Here is a 15768-nt window from a genome sequence, read left to right on the forward strand (position 1 = left end):
CTGCAGGATACCAATGGAGTAGATAACTTCAGGGAAGTAATTTATATTGAAGCAAAAACAAGAATAATGTATACTGTGTAAATAGTAGTTATATCCTAATCGGAATACATCTACGTGGGCCAGAATTATGAATTCTGCATTATAGCAGTTGTTGATGTCCTGTTTGGAAAGCTACTCAAAGTTTGTTGTTTATTTTTTGTTTGCCCCCCCGCCCCGAAGTAGTCACTATCAACTACAGTGGAGCAAGTTACAATAAGTTGAAGTTGCTTAAAATTTGTGGTGTGTGTTCTTCCTCTAGCCCAATAATACAGTTTTTAAAAGATCCCTTTAGGAGTACATGGAAACATTTAGTAAAACCTGAGAAAAAATTTCCGTAAACAATTTCTATCAAAACAACTTACACTTAACCCTATTTTTATAATTTATGGTATGAGCCTTTTTCAAAAATCTTTTAAGATGTTTATCAACACCACGTCATGATAGACAACAGGCAACTTGCACTTAATTTTAAGGAAAAGTTGACAAAGCTTACTGGTTTTGTGACTAACGGTAAGCAGGTATTTTGCTTGGTTAAAACTTGAAGGCATTTTATTCTAGGTCCCTTAGATCTTGTGCACTAGTGAACTTTTCTTCCTGTCTTTTCACACACAGGCAGAAGGAGAAGACAGCCTTAAAAAGATGCAGCTGATGGAGCTTGCAATTCTCAATGGCACCTACAGAGATGCCAACATCAAATCACGTAAGCATGTCATGAGCTTGAGGGTCAATGCCATAGAAATGTTCGCAGGTTTTGATTCCTAAAGCTACTTTTTGGCAAATGTACAGTAGCAACTGTGTTGGAGAATGGAAGGCAGTAAAAACCGAACAGAACAGTAGGTAGCTGTTGCAAAAGACCTTCTGGAGAGAAGTTATGTCAGTTTGGGGGTTTTTTTGTTTGGGTTCTCCTCCCCCCTTTTTTTTTTTAAAACAGTATGTCTGGGTTGAAATATTTACAAATATATAGTTTAAGAAAATTCAACCCTTAAGCCATATTTTTCTATTTTACAATCATTTTTTCCTTAATACATATAAAGGACAATGGACTCCTTTTCAATTTTATTTTTAGAGATTTAATTTGAAAATGTTACAGATGTCCAGGATACTGTGAATACATTTTTCTGTATTATATTCCTTCCTTTCATCTTGCTTGCATGTGTCCCCCCAGTGTTATGTTTTTCCAACAATTCATCAACTGATTTCACAGCTGAGTTCACAGGGATCAGTGATGTAATGAGCCATTTTTATTATTTCTTCCATTACTTTTGTGTGAGAATGCTTTTGCAAATGCATGTATGCGCAGGTTTACACTTGAAAATTAATTACATATACCTACTAATGAGATCATATACCTATTATGTGTGATACAAATTATTTCTCTAGTTGAAAAGCTAATTTCTCCTCCTGAAAATGTAGTTGCTGATACTGTTCCAAAGTAAATTTTTGCTGTAGCTGTGATACAGATGTCAAATGTAAGCACAGTTAAATCAGTCTTTTCACTAAGGGCCTACTGATATTTGCAAATTTGTTTCTCCACACAGTTACCATTTCAGTGTTGAATATGTTTAAAGGTTGGAATGCAGTTAGGTCAATTTGAGAGTGCTTACACCAGTGTAATTATTTTGATTTGAAAAGAGACATAAGCAAGGGCTTTTACCACTACAATGGTAGTGGTAAATCTTTCAGCCCTAATGAACACCATGATATTTAAAGCTAGATCAGTTTTAAATATATTTTAGTCTTTAAATTATTGCAAATATATGAATAAAATAGCTTTCAGATTAGCTTAAATTTATGCAAACTGTTGCACAGAAACCTTTACATTAATTTGAGCCATTTCTTTGTCTGATCTATTCCCATTGGTCTATTGTATCAGTGTAAGTGGGAAGATGGATTTTTTTTTCTTCATTTTTTTGACTAGAGATTTCCACACTAATATTCGCTTTCTGGTATGAAGACAATTTCGCTGTTTGTGTTTTGATTTTACTGAAAACTTGAGGATGTAGAAGCCATACTGGTTTATTTCCATTTAAGAAAGGAAATGAAAATGTTTGAGGGATTTTTTTTCATTATACATTAAGTCTGAGCACTTCTGTTTAAAAAATAAAAATAATTAAAAAACCACAACAGTCTCAAATCTGAAAACCTTCCCCCACATTTCTCTTTTCAGACCACCTGTAAGTTAATTAAATCAATGTAGATCAACAGTAGTGCATAGTAATCTATAAATTAAAACACTTTAAGATGGACTGTTACCAGCTGATGTGTTAGTGTTTAAGAGGTTGTTCATCTTGTGTGCCAACAGGCTTCAAATAACACTTAATGAAATGTGCTAGCACAGTTTAAGAAAAAAAAAAAGCACCTATTTTCTTTAACTTAAGCAAGGCCATAGTGAACTTCTAATACAAAGGAAGTATTTTATTTTGGGAAATTTGATATAGAAATAGCTTTTGAGTCTATTTTGTTCATGCTAGAGTAGGAGAGGGGATGCATTGTGTTTCTAGGTCATCTTTAACTTCCCTGGTCCTGGAAACTAGAATTGTGGATATGTTTAAATACAATTTTAAGATGTATAAAAACTGTAGACTCATACGGCAGCTCTGCATAACTGAGTATCTGTGGACTCTATAGTTGCACTGAATTTTGTACTCTGTATTTGATTATGACAGTATTTTCCTTGTATCTCCTGCATGCATCTCAGTCTCATGCAGTCTTGATAGCATAAAGGAAGAAATGTGGTCTAAATGGAGCTTTTGTGCTGTGTAACCTGTTTGAGAAATCTACCTCACTGTTTTACAATGGCTTTTTTATTTTGCATGTTCATACTTAATCACACTGGAAAATGGAAAGCTGTTTGCATTTGAATGGTGTGCTTTGGCACTGTGTGATCAGCGCATGTACTAATGATTTCCTTTTATTTTTCTTCTTTCCTACTTTTCCCCTTTTTCCCATTCTTTCCACGTTTTGTACTGCTATCTCCATACTTTCCTCTGAATTTCTTTGCTTACTGTAGCAGCCCTTGCCTTTTCTCTTGCAGCAACAGCCCAGGCTCCAAGGATTATTACTGGGCCTGCGCCTGTTCTCCCACCAGCTGCCCTGCGTACTCCTACGCCAGCTGGCCCTACCATAATGCCTTTGATCAGACAAATACAAACCGCTGTCATGCCAAACGGAACTCCTCATCCCACCGCTGCAATAGTTCCACCTGGACCCGAAGCTGGTTTAATTTACACACCATATGAATACCCCTACACGCTGGCACCAGCTACATCAATCCTTGAGTATCCTATTGAACCTAGTGGTGTATTAGGTAAGATCTTTTTACACGGATGAGTGGAGAATATATTGCTTATGCTTTTGTGATATTTGCAAGGTAGAGGTCATGGGGCTCAAAGAACAAAACTTAAAGCAACAGTCTTATCTCAGGTATATCAAAACTGCGTAGGAAAACTGCTCAAACGGTGTAAGTCTTAAAGATTTTAACATGTTTTGCGTTATTAAATGTGTGTGTTTAGTATAGTAATAAGATTACTGAAAATAAAATCTTAATGTTTGTTTGACACTAGATGGTGGATACATAGGCAAGGAAAAAAATAACAGATAAAAGTTGACATCTATTATATGTCATGTGGGCTCCCATAAATACCGGATTTGTTTGTGCTCTCTTCAACATAAATTAATTTCCAGTAATCTTTGGAAGAGAGAACTTCCTATTTTGCTATACCTTTTTAGTAGCAAAACTGGAGAGAATGGAAAGGTCTTTTTTCGGTTTGTTGGGGTTTTTGCTTCTTTATTTAGTACACAACTGATAAATCTCTCCTCAGTGTCAGAAAGCTGTAAATCATTTTGTAAGCAGAAAATAATTTCACTGAATGAATATAAAGCAAACTAAGTTCTGACCAAAGGATGATACAATTAGCAACTTTACTGATGGCTTCTTTTATATACATTGGATTGAAATGTCCATCATTCCTAATGTTTCAGACCATTGACTTGCTGTGTGAAGGCGAGAATGATAAAGCAGCCGTGACAATTCAGTTAACTGGTCAATATGGAACAAACAGTTCCAGTAGTTTCTTCCTTCCCTACCCTCTACAGAATCTAAATAATGTTTTCTTTTCAGCTTGTTCTGAATTGCATATGACCTTGGTGCTGCATAATGTTGATTTTATAGGACTTTGATCTTAGTTTGTTCAGTGGCAGTTATTGATTTACACAAATTCTAAACATCTCTAATGAACACTGGACAATAAGGTTCAAAGTCAATATTTTGTTGAAAGTATTGCAAAAAATGAGTGTTTCACTTACATGACAGATACTCATTGAGTTATCTGTATGTCTGCATGTTCCCATGTTATATTTTATACAGTAAAAAAGAAAAAGTATTTCAGACTTCTGCCTTTCAGGATTAGTGAATCAATAATAAAAATTTTCGTAGGACAAAAGTATGCAGTAGGTCTGTCTTTGAGCAGCTTATGGTTGTTGTCCGTTACCCCATAGCCAAAACTCAGTGAGCATATGATAATGTCATCATTTATTCATTTCCCACAAACGTGTAAATGTTCTCCCCAGCTCTTCCACCCCCAATCTGCGAGTCCACTTGCAATACGTCCTGGGGTAAAGTCACAGTTACAGGCATCGTCGCAGTAGCTATCAGTTGCTGGTTAGTGGCAAACCCCTCTCCTGAATTCAGTTAATAGCAAGTTAAAGAAATACATCATTCCATAGTAAGAATTTAATATGATGCAGGGAACTTTGATTTCTCACAGGATTTTCTATAGAGAGAGAAGAGAGGAAAATTACTCCTAAAATGGCATCGGAAACAATTGCATACTTTTGAGCTTAGCTGTGAGAGCACAGATGTATTCCCCAAAACAGATCTCACCAAATAATCTTATTTAAAAAAGGAAAGGGGGGGGGGGGGGGGGGGAACACCCCCACTGAGGTAGCATAAAATAAATAACTCTTAATACATCTGCTCTATTATCTGAGCAATTCTATAGAGTTAATTGAATTAAATTAGGTTTTTGTTGGGTTTTATTTCGTAATACACTCATTCTCATTAATAGTATGCTGTATTTTGTCCATTTTTGTGGTGGACCTTTAAGATGTCTTAAAACAATTCTGTTAAAAATGGCAGAGAAATGCATCCCTGTTAGTATTCTTGGGAATATTGGTGCTGGGATCAAATTTTAGTTGGTGACTAACTTTTAATTCCCTTCCTTTTATCTTCAGGTATGGCTTTCCCAACGAAAGGCTAAGAATTCAAGAACGGTCTTAACTGATCCTTCATCAGATCTGAATTTTAACAAATGCTTAGTTTCAGCAGCCTTGAAAAAAGCTTGGCCTAGCAGTCAGTGACTTACTTGCACTTTTTTGCACATAGATTTAAAATAAAATAGTGCTATTAATTTGGATTAGCTCCTATTATTACAGAGTAGCTGTAATTTATGAGTGTATAGTAGTATACTGACTGCTAAGTGTTCTATATAGTGTTTGCTTTACTAATCACCTAATTCATTGCAGTTCATACTTATTGACTTAAAAATTAAAATCACAATCTGTAGGCTTGAAGAATTGCTTTAAAACTTTTTTTTGTGGTAGAACTGGAAGTGATCTTAAGGTTAGCAAATAATTGTCAGTATTAAAAGATGGCATTATTTAAAATAGTCCTGCTGCAAGAAAGGCACTTCAGTGAATATGTGACTAGTAAAGCTTAAATGTGCTTGGGTCTAATAGATTTCATGAAATACTGTAATTTTGGGATTGTAAATGAATGGATTAAACAGGTTAAGGCCAGGATGTTTAAAATAAATGCAATATTAATCTGCACAGTTAAACTTCTTTTTAAGATTAAGATTTGAAACTACTGTGCCTTAACTTGTTGCTTTTCTTAAAATGAACTTTTGTAGTTAATGATCATTTAAATCCATTTTGATAAACCTGCTGTTAATGTTTTCTTTGAATGTTTTCTAACTTTGTCTTGGTAATTGCAATTTAACTAGGTGCGGTGGCTACTAAAGTTCGAAGGCACGATATGCGTGTCCATCCTTACCAAAGGATTGTGACCGCAGACCGAGGTTAGTTTAGTTCTGCAGTTCTTGTTTGTAAGAAGTGCTTTGGGTGTACATGAGATTTGCAACACCACAGCTGGTTAACCAAATACCATAGTTTGACCCATTCATTATTTTTCTCAAAAATCTGAATGGTTAATATTTTAGAGCTTTGGGAATGCTTGCAGTTTTAAAAACATTTTGTAAACTTGGCTTTCCCAACTCAATTAAATATAAAACTTTGTGATCTATTTAATATAAAAGCTATGACTGATTCCCTTTTAAAAACTATTTAAAGCTCCATCTGCATCATGAAACACTATGAATTCAGTGCTGCAATAACCAATTTGGTCATGTTCCCCCCCTTCTCCCCCCAGTTTGTTCTTTTAATTGGTCTGGAAATATCAGATTGGTGTTGCAAAATAAAATGAATGGATGGTTGCTTAATGAGAAAGAAGTAAAGGAATAAATGCCTCCTGTCTGTGTCGGGAGAAATCTGAAGATTTAGATTCCTTTTTTTCCAATAAACTTTTGAGCCACTGTACTGTATATTATGAGGAGGATGCATGTTCTCAGATACCTGACTGAATTCAGAAAGGTAAGGGCTGTGAAGATAATACTTCAAAAGTTGTTTGAGTTTGAATTACTAAGGGTAGGGGAAAGGAGGGTGTTTTGGTTTTTTGCCAAAATCTGTTTCTTGGTATTTGCCTTTTGCTGCTAAAATGTGTAACCTGAAGGACAAGCAACTTTTGAAGTCCTGTTGGTGAGATGACATCCAATATTTGGGCATCTCTCTTTAACCCTTGAATGGAAAGTAAATCTTCATTTTTCTCCTGTTCCTCAAGTGTGATGCCTTTGGACCCCTGAATGAAGTATTTAAGCTTATTGAGAAAAGTGATATTTTCGGTTTATTGACATTGGCTAGGAAGCAGTGTGTGGGCTGAATTCTTATCCCATTCCTGCTGCTGACTCACTGTGGGTTTCGGCAAGTCATTTAATCTCTCTGTGTATGTTTTCCCATCTGTAAAATAAGGATAATAATACTTCCCTACCTCACAGGGGTGTTGTGGGGGTTCTTGTTTTGTACAGGGCTTTGAGGATGCAAAGCGTTATGTGCCAAGTATTATTATTCTGCTCTCATCAAAATCAGTGTTCTGCAGGCTTCCATGATATTGTAATATTCAAAAGTCAAATTCAGGTGACAGATCTGACATCTCCCAACATTGACTGCACTTCACTTCTCACAACCTGCCATAAATTAACTACAAGAAACAATACAGATTTTAGTCAATACAGTAAAAAGGGCCCTCCTGTATGTTTGCTATATTTATGTAACACTTTTATCTTTCATATGTAAGGATCTTATGCTTTACAGGAAGTGTAAAGCTGATAACAAGACACTACTTAAGTTTTCTAGAAGATTGCTTCTTCTTTTATATCACCGCACACTATTTACAGGCCATTGGCTTGTTCTCATTTCTTGAGAATTCTTCAATGGGCAACAGGGAATAATCAGAATAAGGTCATAGCCCGTATTTACCAAAAAAAAAGAAAGAGGGGAAAAAAGAAAAAAAGGAAATAGAAAAAAGATTAAAACCTATCTCTGTCAAGAGTAATGAGTGGTAAGGATTTGGTTATCTTTGAAAGTTTGACCTGATGTTGCAAAAATCAGTTTTTGCTAATGGTCTTTCATGATCTGCAGTGGTAGTTTCAGGTGTCAGGTGAGACTACCTTTTTGTTTAATTAGGTATTTGCCTGAGACAACTAGTAAACATACTGATAAAGCACGGGGGGGTGGGGGGTGGCGGGGATACCAATTTGTAGTTTAAGTTCATTGTTGTAGTGTTTACTCAACGTAGATTTTTTTAATGTTTTGGAAGGGCCTAGATGTTTCATCTGGGTCGCTTATGAGTAATTGAAATTAATAATTGGTATAATTTCACCTTATTTTAAAATACAGCCATTTTCTGATAATTCAGTGTTCATATCTAGCCATATTGGAAGGCCACTGTCTCAAGTAAATAAATAAATAAATACACATAGCTTATATCCTGTGGAATAAGTCATGCATACCTCTCTCTTTTAGCATGAAAACCATGCTGATATTTCAGGAGAACATTATTTTAAAGTCGTATGTAAATAATCCCAGTGTGTATTAAGAAACTTACACAACGTTAATCTTACAACTGTACTTTATTGTGTTTTGAATTTGAAATCCTAGATTATCACTGCACAGATTTAACAGTTTCACAAAAGGTTTTGAACAGACCTTTGTTCAGCAATAAAACAATTTCTTTTAATGTGTTGAAATTATGTTGTAGAATTAAAATACTATCAGTATTTACCATATTCACCTATTTGGTTGTTCTGTGACCAATATATTTCTATAGCTATAGCCATGAAAAACAATGTCAGCAAACCGAAATACTTTTTTTCAATGCGGAAACTTTTTTTTATATAGTTAAATGTCACTAAATCTATATCTGCATTCATTGGGTCTAAAGTTTTTTTAAAATTCTAAATCGACTTTCAGATGACTTTGTAGTACTACTGCATTCACTTTTTAAGTAGGTTTTTATTCTTTGCGTAGGTTTTTTTTTTTAGGGATAAGCACTGCATTTAAAGCAAGAATCCCCAAATGTGTAAATGTTTTACTCTTATAACTAAGCATTTAGAATTGGTGAAGGGTTGAAAAATATAGCTCATTTTAACTCAGAATAAAACCCCAGTTTATAAATAATACAAAATTGAATTTGATGCATATAACAGAGAGACTGACTGATTTAATTGTAATAAACTGTAAATGGTGTTGCACAGTTGACAAACCTGTGTGTACTGTAGAAGGCCAGAGACTTGGCAGAGGATGTATCACAGGTGTACTGGTATTTTTAAAAGGTAGCTTGCTTTGATTATAAACTCCACAAGAAATATTAATGCTGAGAATTTTCTTGAATGTTTTATCCAAACCCAACTGTCACGTAATTTATATATAAATTTTAATACCATTTAATCAAAATTGTAATCAGTATCAAAATGCTTTAAGTCTGTGTTTCTAGTATACCTGTAAAGTGGTGAGATTGTGCCACATAAAATATTTATTTTTATTTTTGCTTATTTTTGAAACAGCCGTTTTCATTTAAACAAATCCCACTTAGCATGATTCTGAAAGAATTCAGGGAGCATGTGGTCTCATTTACGTTACAGTAGTAATTTTTCGTAGTGTTATGAACTGTATCCTAAATGATAGGCCATTTTCATTATGTGAAAGTAAATCAGCCCACAAGAAAGATTGCTAAATCGATGCTATCTGTGAATATTACACCTACTGGACTTCATTTTATGTAATGGCACAAATCTGACTTTGCACTGAATACCTTTCTCACTTTCATCTCCTCTGCCTTAGTCAAAATGGCAACAGTACAAAAACTTTATCAACCTCAGAATTTATTAGCTATAATTAAGCTGTTGAATGAGTCTTAAAAAAAAATATATAAAAAAAATCATACTACTGTTAAGTGGACCAAGTTTGGTGAAGGAGAATGTGAGAGAATGATTAAAGAAGGAACAGCTCAAGAACATTGGGAATGATAACTTTCCACTTGAGAACTTTTTTATGTTTTACTGTAATTTGTTTGTGTTTTTGGGTTTTATTTTTTGTTTTGTTTTGTTTTTGGTTTGTTTTTTTTTGTTTTTTTTTTTTGCAAAAGAAAATAGTATTTACAGGTGGCTTCTTTTAAAATATAAAAATATAAAGCAGGAATGTATATGAAATGTCAGATTTTATTGTATTTGCAGAGTATTAGCTTTGAAAATGAATAAAGAGAGCTGTTTGTAGTTTTAAAATGCCTTATTAGTATCAATTAGATATTTTCTCTATTTTTTGATGTACTTAGAGCTTTTTAAGTATAGACTTTAAAATGGCAGGACTTTTACAGTGTTTACATGCAAGTGCATTTTATAAGTGTCCTATATGTGTAAAATAGTATTTCGAACGGGAAAATGCTGGCTAAAGTAGCAGGCTGAGCGTTTTCCTGGTTCCCACGATGATGCCTACGTTGCTAGACTACAGTTTAGTATTGCTTTGTATCATGAGGCCAAGAAATTCCATGTTGTTTGTAAATAGAATAAATGAAAGGCAATAAAAAATTTATTGAACAAAAACCCTTTGTTTGGCCCATAGTTTGTTGAACCAAATTGTTTCTCTAAGTCCAGAATTCCTTAGATGACTCCATTCTTTTAACAACCAGTTATTAATAATCACATCCATCATTAATAGTTGCTTTAATGCTTGCACCTGGGGAGGTACTAATGCTTAATAGCAGTCAGATACTGATGCTGTGCACTGACTGTTCCAGAAATCTTCTACCCAGTTCCAAAACTGTTCATCGTTTTTTGTTTTCCAATTTCCTTCATCGACTGCTACTAACCATTAGTCGTTAGTCGTATTTTATCTCTATTTCTCCTGTTAACCGGTTTTGTGGGAGCGGGCTTCTCCTTCACGTGTCCAAATCATGATGGAGGGCTGTCATGATTTTATTGCATTCTGTAGATGGTGTCGATCAGTATGTCAGAATTAAACATGCTTGGTTTTGTTATTAGTTGTGATTAGTTTTCATGTTGTCATTAAGCCGTCACTAGCTGGAACTAATCTCTTCTCTATCTTTTCTTTCTTTTTTTTGTTTTGTTTTTTTTGTTTCTAACCACCCAGCCGCCACCGGCAACTAACCTATGACCTTCTGACCTCTGAACTCTTCACCCAATGATGACCTGACCATGCCTGCCTGCTGATCAGTTAACTGGTAAACGCCTTTGCTTGCCTGTCTTCAGTGCAGCGAGCTGGGGCACTTGTCCGTTCGTCTTACCATCTAACAAAACAGACAAAGAAATTGTTGTCCTCCAACTCCGCTTTTTGTTGTTCTCCTGTTTGGGTGAAAGTGGTTCTAGAACCTGCACTGAATAGTAGTAAAGCAATAAGGTCCAACTCATCCCTCCGCACTGATCATCCTCTAGTGTCCCGCCCCAAGCGAACGGTAAGGAGGCCTAGCACGAGATGGAGACAGATGTCCCTTAACTACCCGATGACAGAGGCAGTTACTGTGAGAGACTTCTAGGAATATTTTTCTTCTCAAAAAAAAAAAAAAAAAAAAAAAAAAGAAGTCAAAGCTCTCTCTGAATGTACTGTGTGATGATGCATCATGCATGAACCTTTGGTCAGGGATGTCATTGGGGAAGGGATTCCAAAAAGTATTCAAAATTTGATACGCTGTTTAGTCACTACCGGTGCCCTCAAAGGGCAGACGTTGCAGCCTTTTTTCTATTGCCTGCCAAATTGGACGTTTTAAAGGAAAGTGTGCCATGAAATGCAGATTACGATGACTTTTCAGAACTACGTTAATGCAGAGAACAAAACAGCAACACTATTAAAGCAAAATCTGAGTTTAAATTATTTTAACCATATTTTAATCTCCTCGGAAGATTACATGAGAACAAGGTACATGCATTATGTGTCACATTACTGGGCAAACTGTTCAAATATTTTTTTTAAATCTCCCTGTATAGAAAAAATTTCATTAAGGATGTAAAAGCCATGCTTGCCTATTTGCTGTATACATGTAATGAAATTGTAGATAAAGTGTAGTGCATTGAAACAAAATGAACAAAAAAGTAGATACTTTTACTATACAAGGGTGCTGGTGCAGAAAAAAAATATATTTTTGGAAATGTAGCATTTTATACTTTCAAGTGTTATAAAAAAAGAAAAAAAGAACAAAGAAACCCTTTATTTCATTAAATGATTTTTTCTGGTGGTTGTCAAGAAACAAAAGACCAAAAGAGCCTTTTAGTCTTTCTTTTTTATTTTTTAAGTATTGGAATAAGTCTAAAGAAAAGGAAGTGCCTTATTTTCTTCATGGTCATTTAGTCAAATGTCTTGTATAATCAGCTTCTCCCTCAGACAAGTTACTGCATGCCACTCAGTCGCCCAGTATGTGAAAGAAGCTGTGAGGAAAGACAAATGATGAGTTGACCATATTAATTACCTGATTTTTGCCATACTGGTGTTATGTGACTTTGCCAAAATCTCATTACATAAAATATTTGCTAAGTTTTTGTCAAACCAGCCCATTGTTATTTCAACCACTCTACTTTTTAAATCATAGCAAATGCCGTACTTGTGCAATGTAAACCAAAGGGTTCTGCGATACAAACTGTCTTATGCTAAATGACACTATTAGCTGACAAATGTTTGTAGAGCTGGAAGTATGTCATTTTTGTTCAGGGATGGAGAGGAGGTTTCTTGCTTTTGATTGGAATAAATATACATCAGATATAGTAGGCTTTGGCGTCGCCCAGAAAACTGATGTTCTGTGGATAATGAAATTGAAAGTGCTTAGGTAGTTTTCAGTTATAGTCTGAGCGTGTCCCTGGTTTTCACAAGCAGCTCCTGCAGTGGCAAACAGCATGCAAGTTATTTATTTTTCAGCTCTTCTTTGACTGTTGTTAGATCTGCCAGCTGGCTTTTCTTCATAAGTAGGAGAGGGACATCAGCTAATTGTTTGAAGTCCAGCTATACTTTATTTTTAACCTTTATTTCCACATGAGATTCGTATCGCTGGGCAATTGCAAGAGCTGAAGCTGTTGAACGCACAGTATTTAATTCTGAAAACGTTCAGTATTACTTCGCGTGGGGCTCAGTACTAAACTTGGCAAATATCAGGTGATAACTTTATTCCCCTCTTGTCAACTTATTCTCCTCCTGCAAATCTTCACAGCTTCCAAATGAAAGGTCAATAGTAAGCTAAGAGGGCTTACATTTTTAAGCACCTGCATGGTGACCTCGTCTAACATCTTGTCTCACCTGGAAATAATTATCAGTTTATTTACTATGCAATAGACATTCATCCTTTTGTATTCAGCTAGCTTTTTGTTTATTGTGCCACCGGCTTTGTCTTCCTGTTACACATACAGTTGTGTTGATTTTACTTACAGTATATGCTGTGCCATTTTGATTTTATTTTGGTTGGTTGGTTGAATAAACTTGCGACACTCGAACATTTGAAGAGAGATTTGCTAAAACAATACCAGTATTTGATCCAGTTTCATCTCAACTATGATAAAACCTGGACATTTTAGATGTTTATCAAAGGTCTTTTACTGGGGGGGGGAGGGGAAGTGTATGAAATAGATGTGTGACATGTGAAAGTAATGTTTGCTCTGAACAAACTTCTGAAAATTTAGTTGACAAAATTTTGGATCAACTTAAAAAAAAAAAGCATGACTTTTGAAATCTCTGAATGCCTTGGTTCTCAGTATTATCATTCTTTAATGACTTTTTCTTTATTAAAATAAGTAGTTTTAAGACTTCTTTCTGACAGTATTATGTAATTTTTTTAGAGTGGGTAGATGGGAGTGTCGCTTGTATGTAACCGTACAGATGACATGTATTTGTCTATTCTTTATTATCTTAGTAGTTTCATGCTATGTATGTACCATAACCAACCTATTGCCTATGAGAAACATGTAAGATAATGTATTTACAGCCATTGTTACAAGTTTATAATGTATTTTTCTATCTTGTTTTATATGTATGTTATATAACATTCAAAAGAATTTTTTTCCTGATTGAGAAAAAAGGATACAAAATGCAAAACCCACAATTTTGATAACTGAAAAATTGCCAATTGTTTTGCAGTACTTTATTATATTGGGAGTGTTGTCTTTCTTGGGCTTTTAGTTAGCTACTGGATGAATACATTAGACATATTTGGGTTTTAGTTGGGTTTTTACATAGCTTGCATTTTAATTCTTTGGTTCTTTGCTGTTTCTATTAACCCATAGCATTATTTTAATAAATGTTATAATACCAACCTACTAACTCTGGACTATGTCTGTTTATTAACCATTACATGTTTAATTAAAATAAACAAATAAAGACAGAAGAATGTAAAGTCTTGAGTTACTGGACTAACCCTGAAGAACGTGACCACAGATAACACAACGTGACTTGTTTTTATGTTGTTTGTCGGCTGACATTCTGCACACTACTATTAAGTTGGCTTTGGTCATTCTGGCCTTTTACCTTGGGGAATAGGTGCCAGTAGAAATGGGAACAAAGTAGCATTTTTTTGAGGCATTCTTCTTGCAGAGTCTTGCCACTTGCCTTTCAGCATCTGCATTACTAATTCCACACTTTCTTTTTCTTTCTCTGAAATAATTACTGTTGGCTCACAGCAGAAGAGCAAAGATGCCAGTGTATTGGTAAACCGTGATGGTGTACAGAAACCAGTTTGATTCTTTGTTGAACCATTCAGAGGTTGCAGTTAATCTCATAGTAATTTGTGATTTCTTGGTTTTGGCACCTGATTCACTGTTGCATCATGTGACGTTTCTAAGCACAAAATACTTCTAGATAGAATTACTGTATTTCGAAATACAAAATCTGGGGGTTTTCCTTGCCAAAAGTGCCTTCTTTTCTTCATGCCACGCTTTTTTTTAAGTAACCTTTTTTTTGTACTTCTGCTATAGTCTATCAGTATTGCCTAGCTCAGGGGAGTACAATTTCTGTAAGCCAAAGGTCAAACTGGATCATTTCCTAATGACTGCAGAAAGTACAAAAATAACTCCTTTCACTAAATTACCAAGCAACCGCCATGTCTTCTCCCAAGTAACTAGCGATAGGACGAGAGGAAATGGCCTCAAGTTGCGCCAGGGGAGGTTTAGATTGGACGTGAGGAAAAATTTCTTTACTGAAAGAGTGGTGAAACATTGGAACAGGCTGCCCAGGGAAGTGGTTGAGTCCCCATCCCTGGAGGTATTTAAAAGACGTGTAGATGAGGCACTTAGGGACATGGTTTAGTGGGCATGGTGGTGTTGGGTTGATGGTTGGACTCGATGATCTTAGAGGTCTTTTCCAACCTCAATGATTCTGTGATTCTATGATTGATTCTATGTCAAATTCCAGGGCTGCCTTTATGTGATCTTTATCCCTGTGGATGACTATAGCAACATGAATGCAGGGAATTGAAATGGTGAAAATGCTGGTTTGAATGTACATCTATGCAAATATTTTTAGAGAAACGTTTCTCTTTCTTAAAGCTTCTGCTGTCTGAGGCTCCTTTACATATCCTGGGTCGTCCTCCTAGATTTGTAATCTTAAGTGGACAGTAATTACAGCTAATGTCAAGGGAGATCCTCGATGTAGATCGCCCTTCAGATATCAACAGTTTTTGTGAAAGCCCAGTTTTTTCCTATAGTTAATAAAAATTCAGATGAGGAGTCTGCATCTGTTCAAATGCCTTCTTTAATTTATGATGTTTCAAACTACATACCTTGAAATCCATGCGATATAAAACTTTAATTTAAAAAAGTTATCACAGTATTGGTAGGAATTAAAATAGAATGCTGCTTTATTTTATGGAGGAAAAATAGTCTAGCTCTGATGACGATGTTTGTTGGGTTTTTTTATGGCATGTAGCTCTTTGTTTTACAAAAATGTATAGGTACAGCTGAAATATCAATGCATTTAGAGTCGTTTCACTTGTACAGAAATCCTTTTAATTTAACAGATCATGAATATGTTACTATCCTAAAAGTCAGCCATGGGCAGATGATAAAAAAATTAGTCATTTACAATAGATAACATCAGGACCTTTTGATTGGATAATGGCACAAGTGTCATTTC

The 15768-nt window shown here is 35.1% G+C and overlaps 1 protein-coding gene across 8 annotated transcripts in view; it reads left to right on the forward strand.

Annotated features, from left to right (window-relative positions):
• Positions 1-14023, forward strand: part of QKI (QKI, KH domain containing RNA binding) — a 166883-nt gene extending 152860 nt beyond the window's left edge. For 2 of the 8 annotated variants that reach the window (XM_076333967.1, XM_076333968.1), the window contains 4 exons: positions 652-739; positions 3050-3346; positions 6042-6116; positions 10798-14023. In XM_076333967.1, the coding sequence (XP_076190082.1) occupies positions 652-739; positions 3050-3346; positions 6042-6116; positions 10798-10814 (477 nt within the window). In that variant the 3' untranslated portion in view covers positions 10815-14023. Of the gene's footprint in view, positions 1-651; positions 740-3049; positions 3347-5271; positions 5396-6041; positions 6117-10797 lie in introns of those variants that run through there. The other 6 variants (XM_076333963.1, XM_076333964.1, XM_076333969.1 and 3 more) reach the window with 4 other exon arrangements.
• The last annotated feature ends 1745 nt before the right edge of the window (positions 14024-15768 follow it).

This window comes from Aptenodytes patagonicus, chromosome 3 (assembly GCF_965638725.1).
Source record: "Aptenodytes patagonicus chromosome 3, bAptPat1.pri.cur, whole genome shotgun sequence".
Taxonomy (NCBI): Eukaryota; Metazoa; Chordata; class Aves; order Sphenisciformes; family Spheniscidae; genus Aptenodytes; species Aptenodytes patagonicus.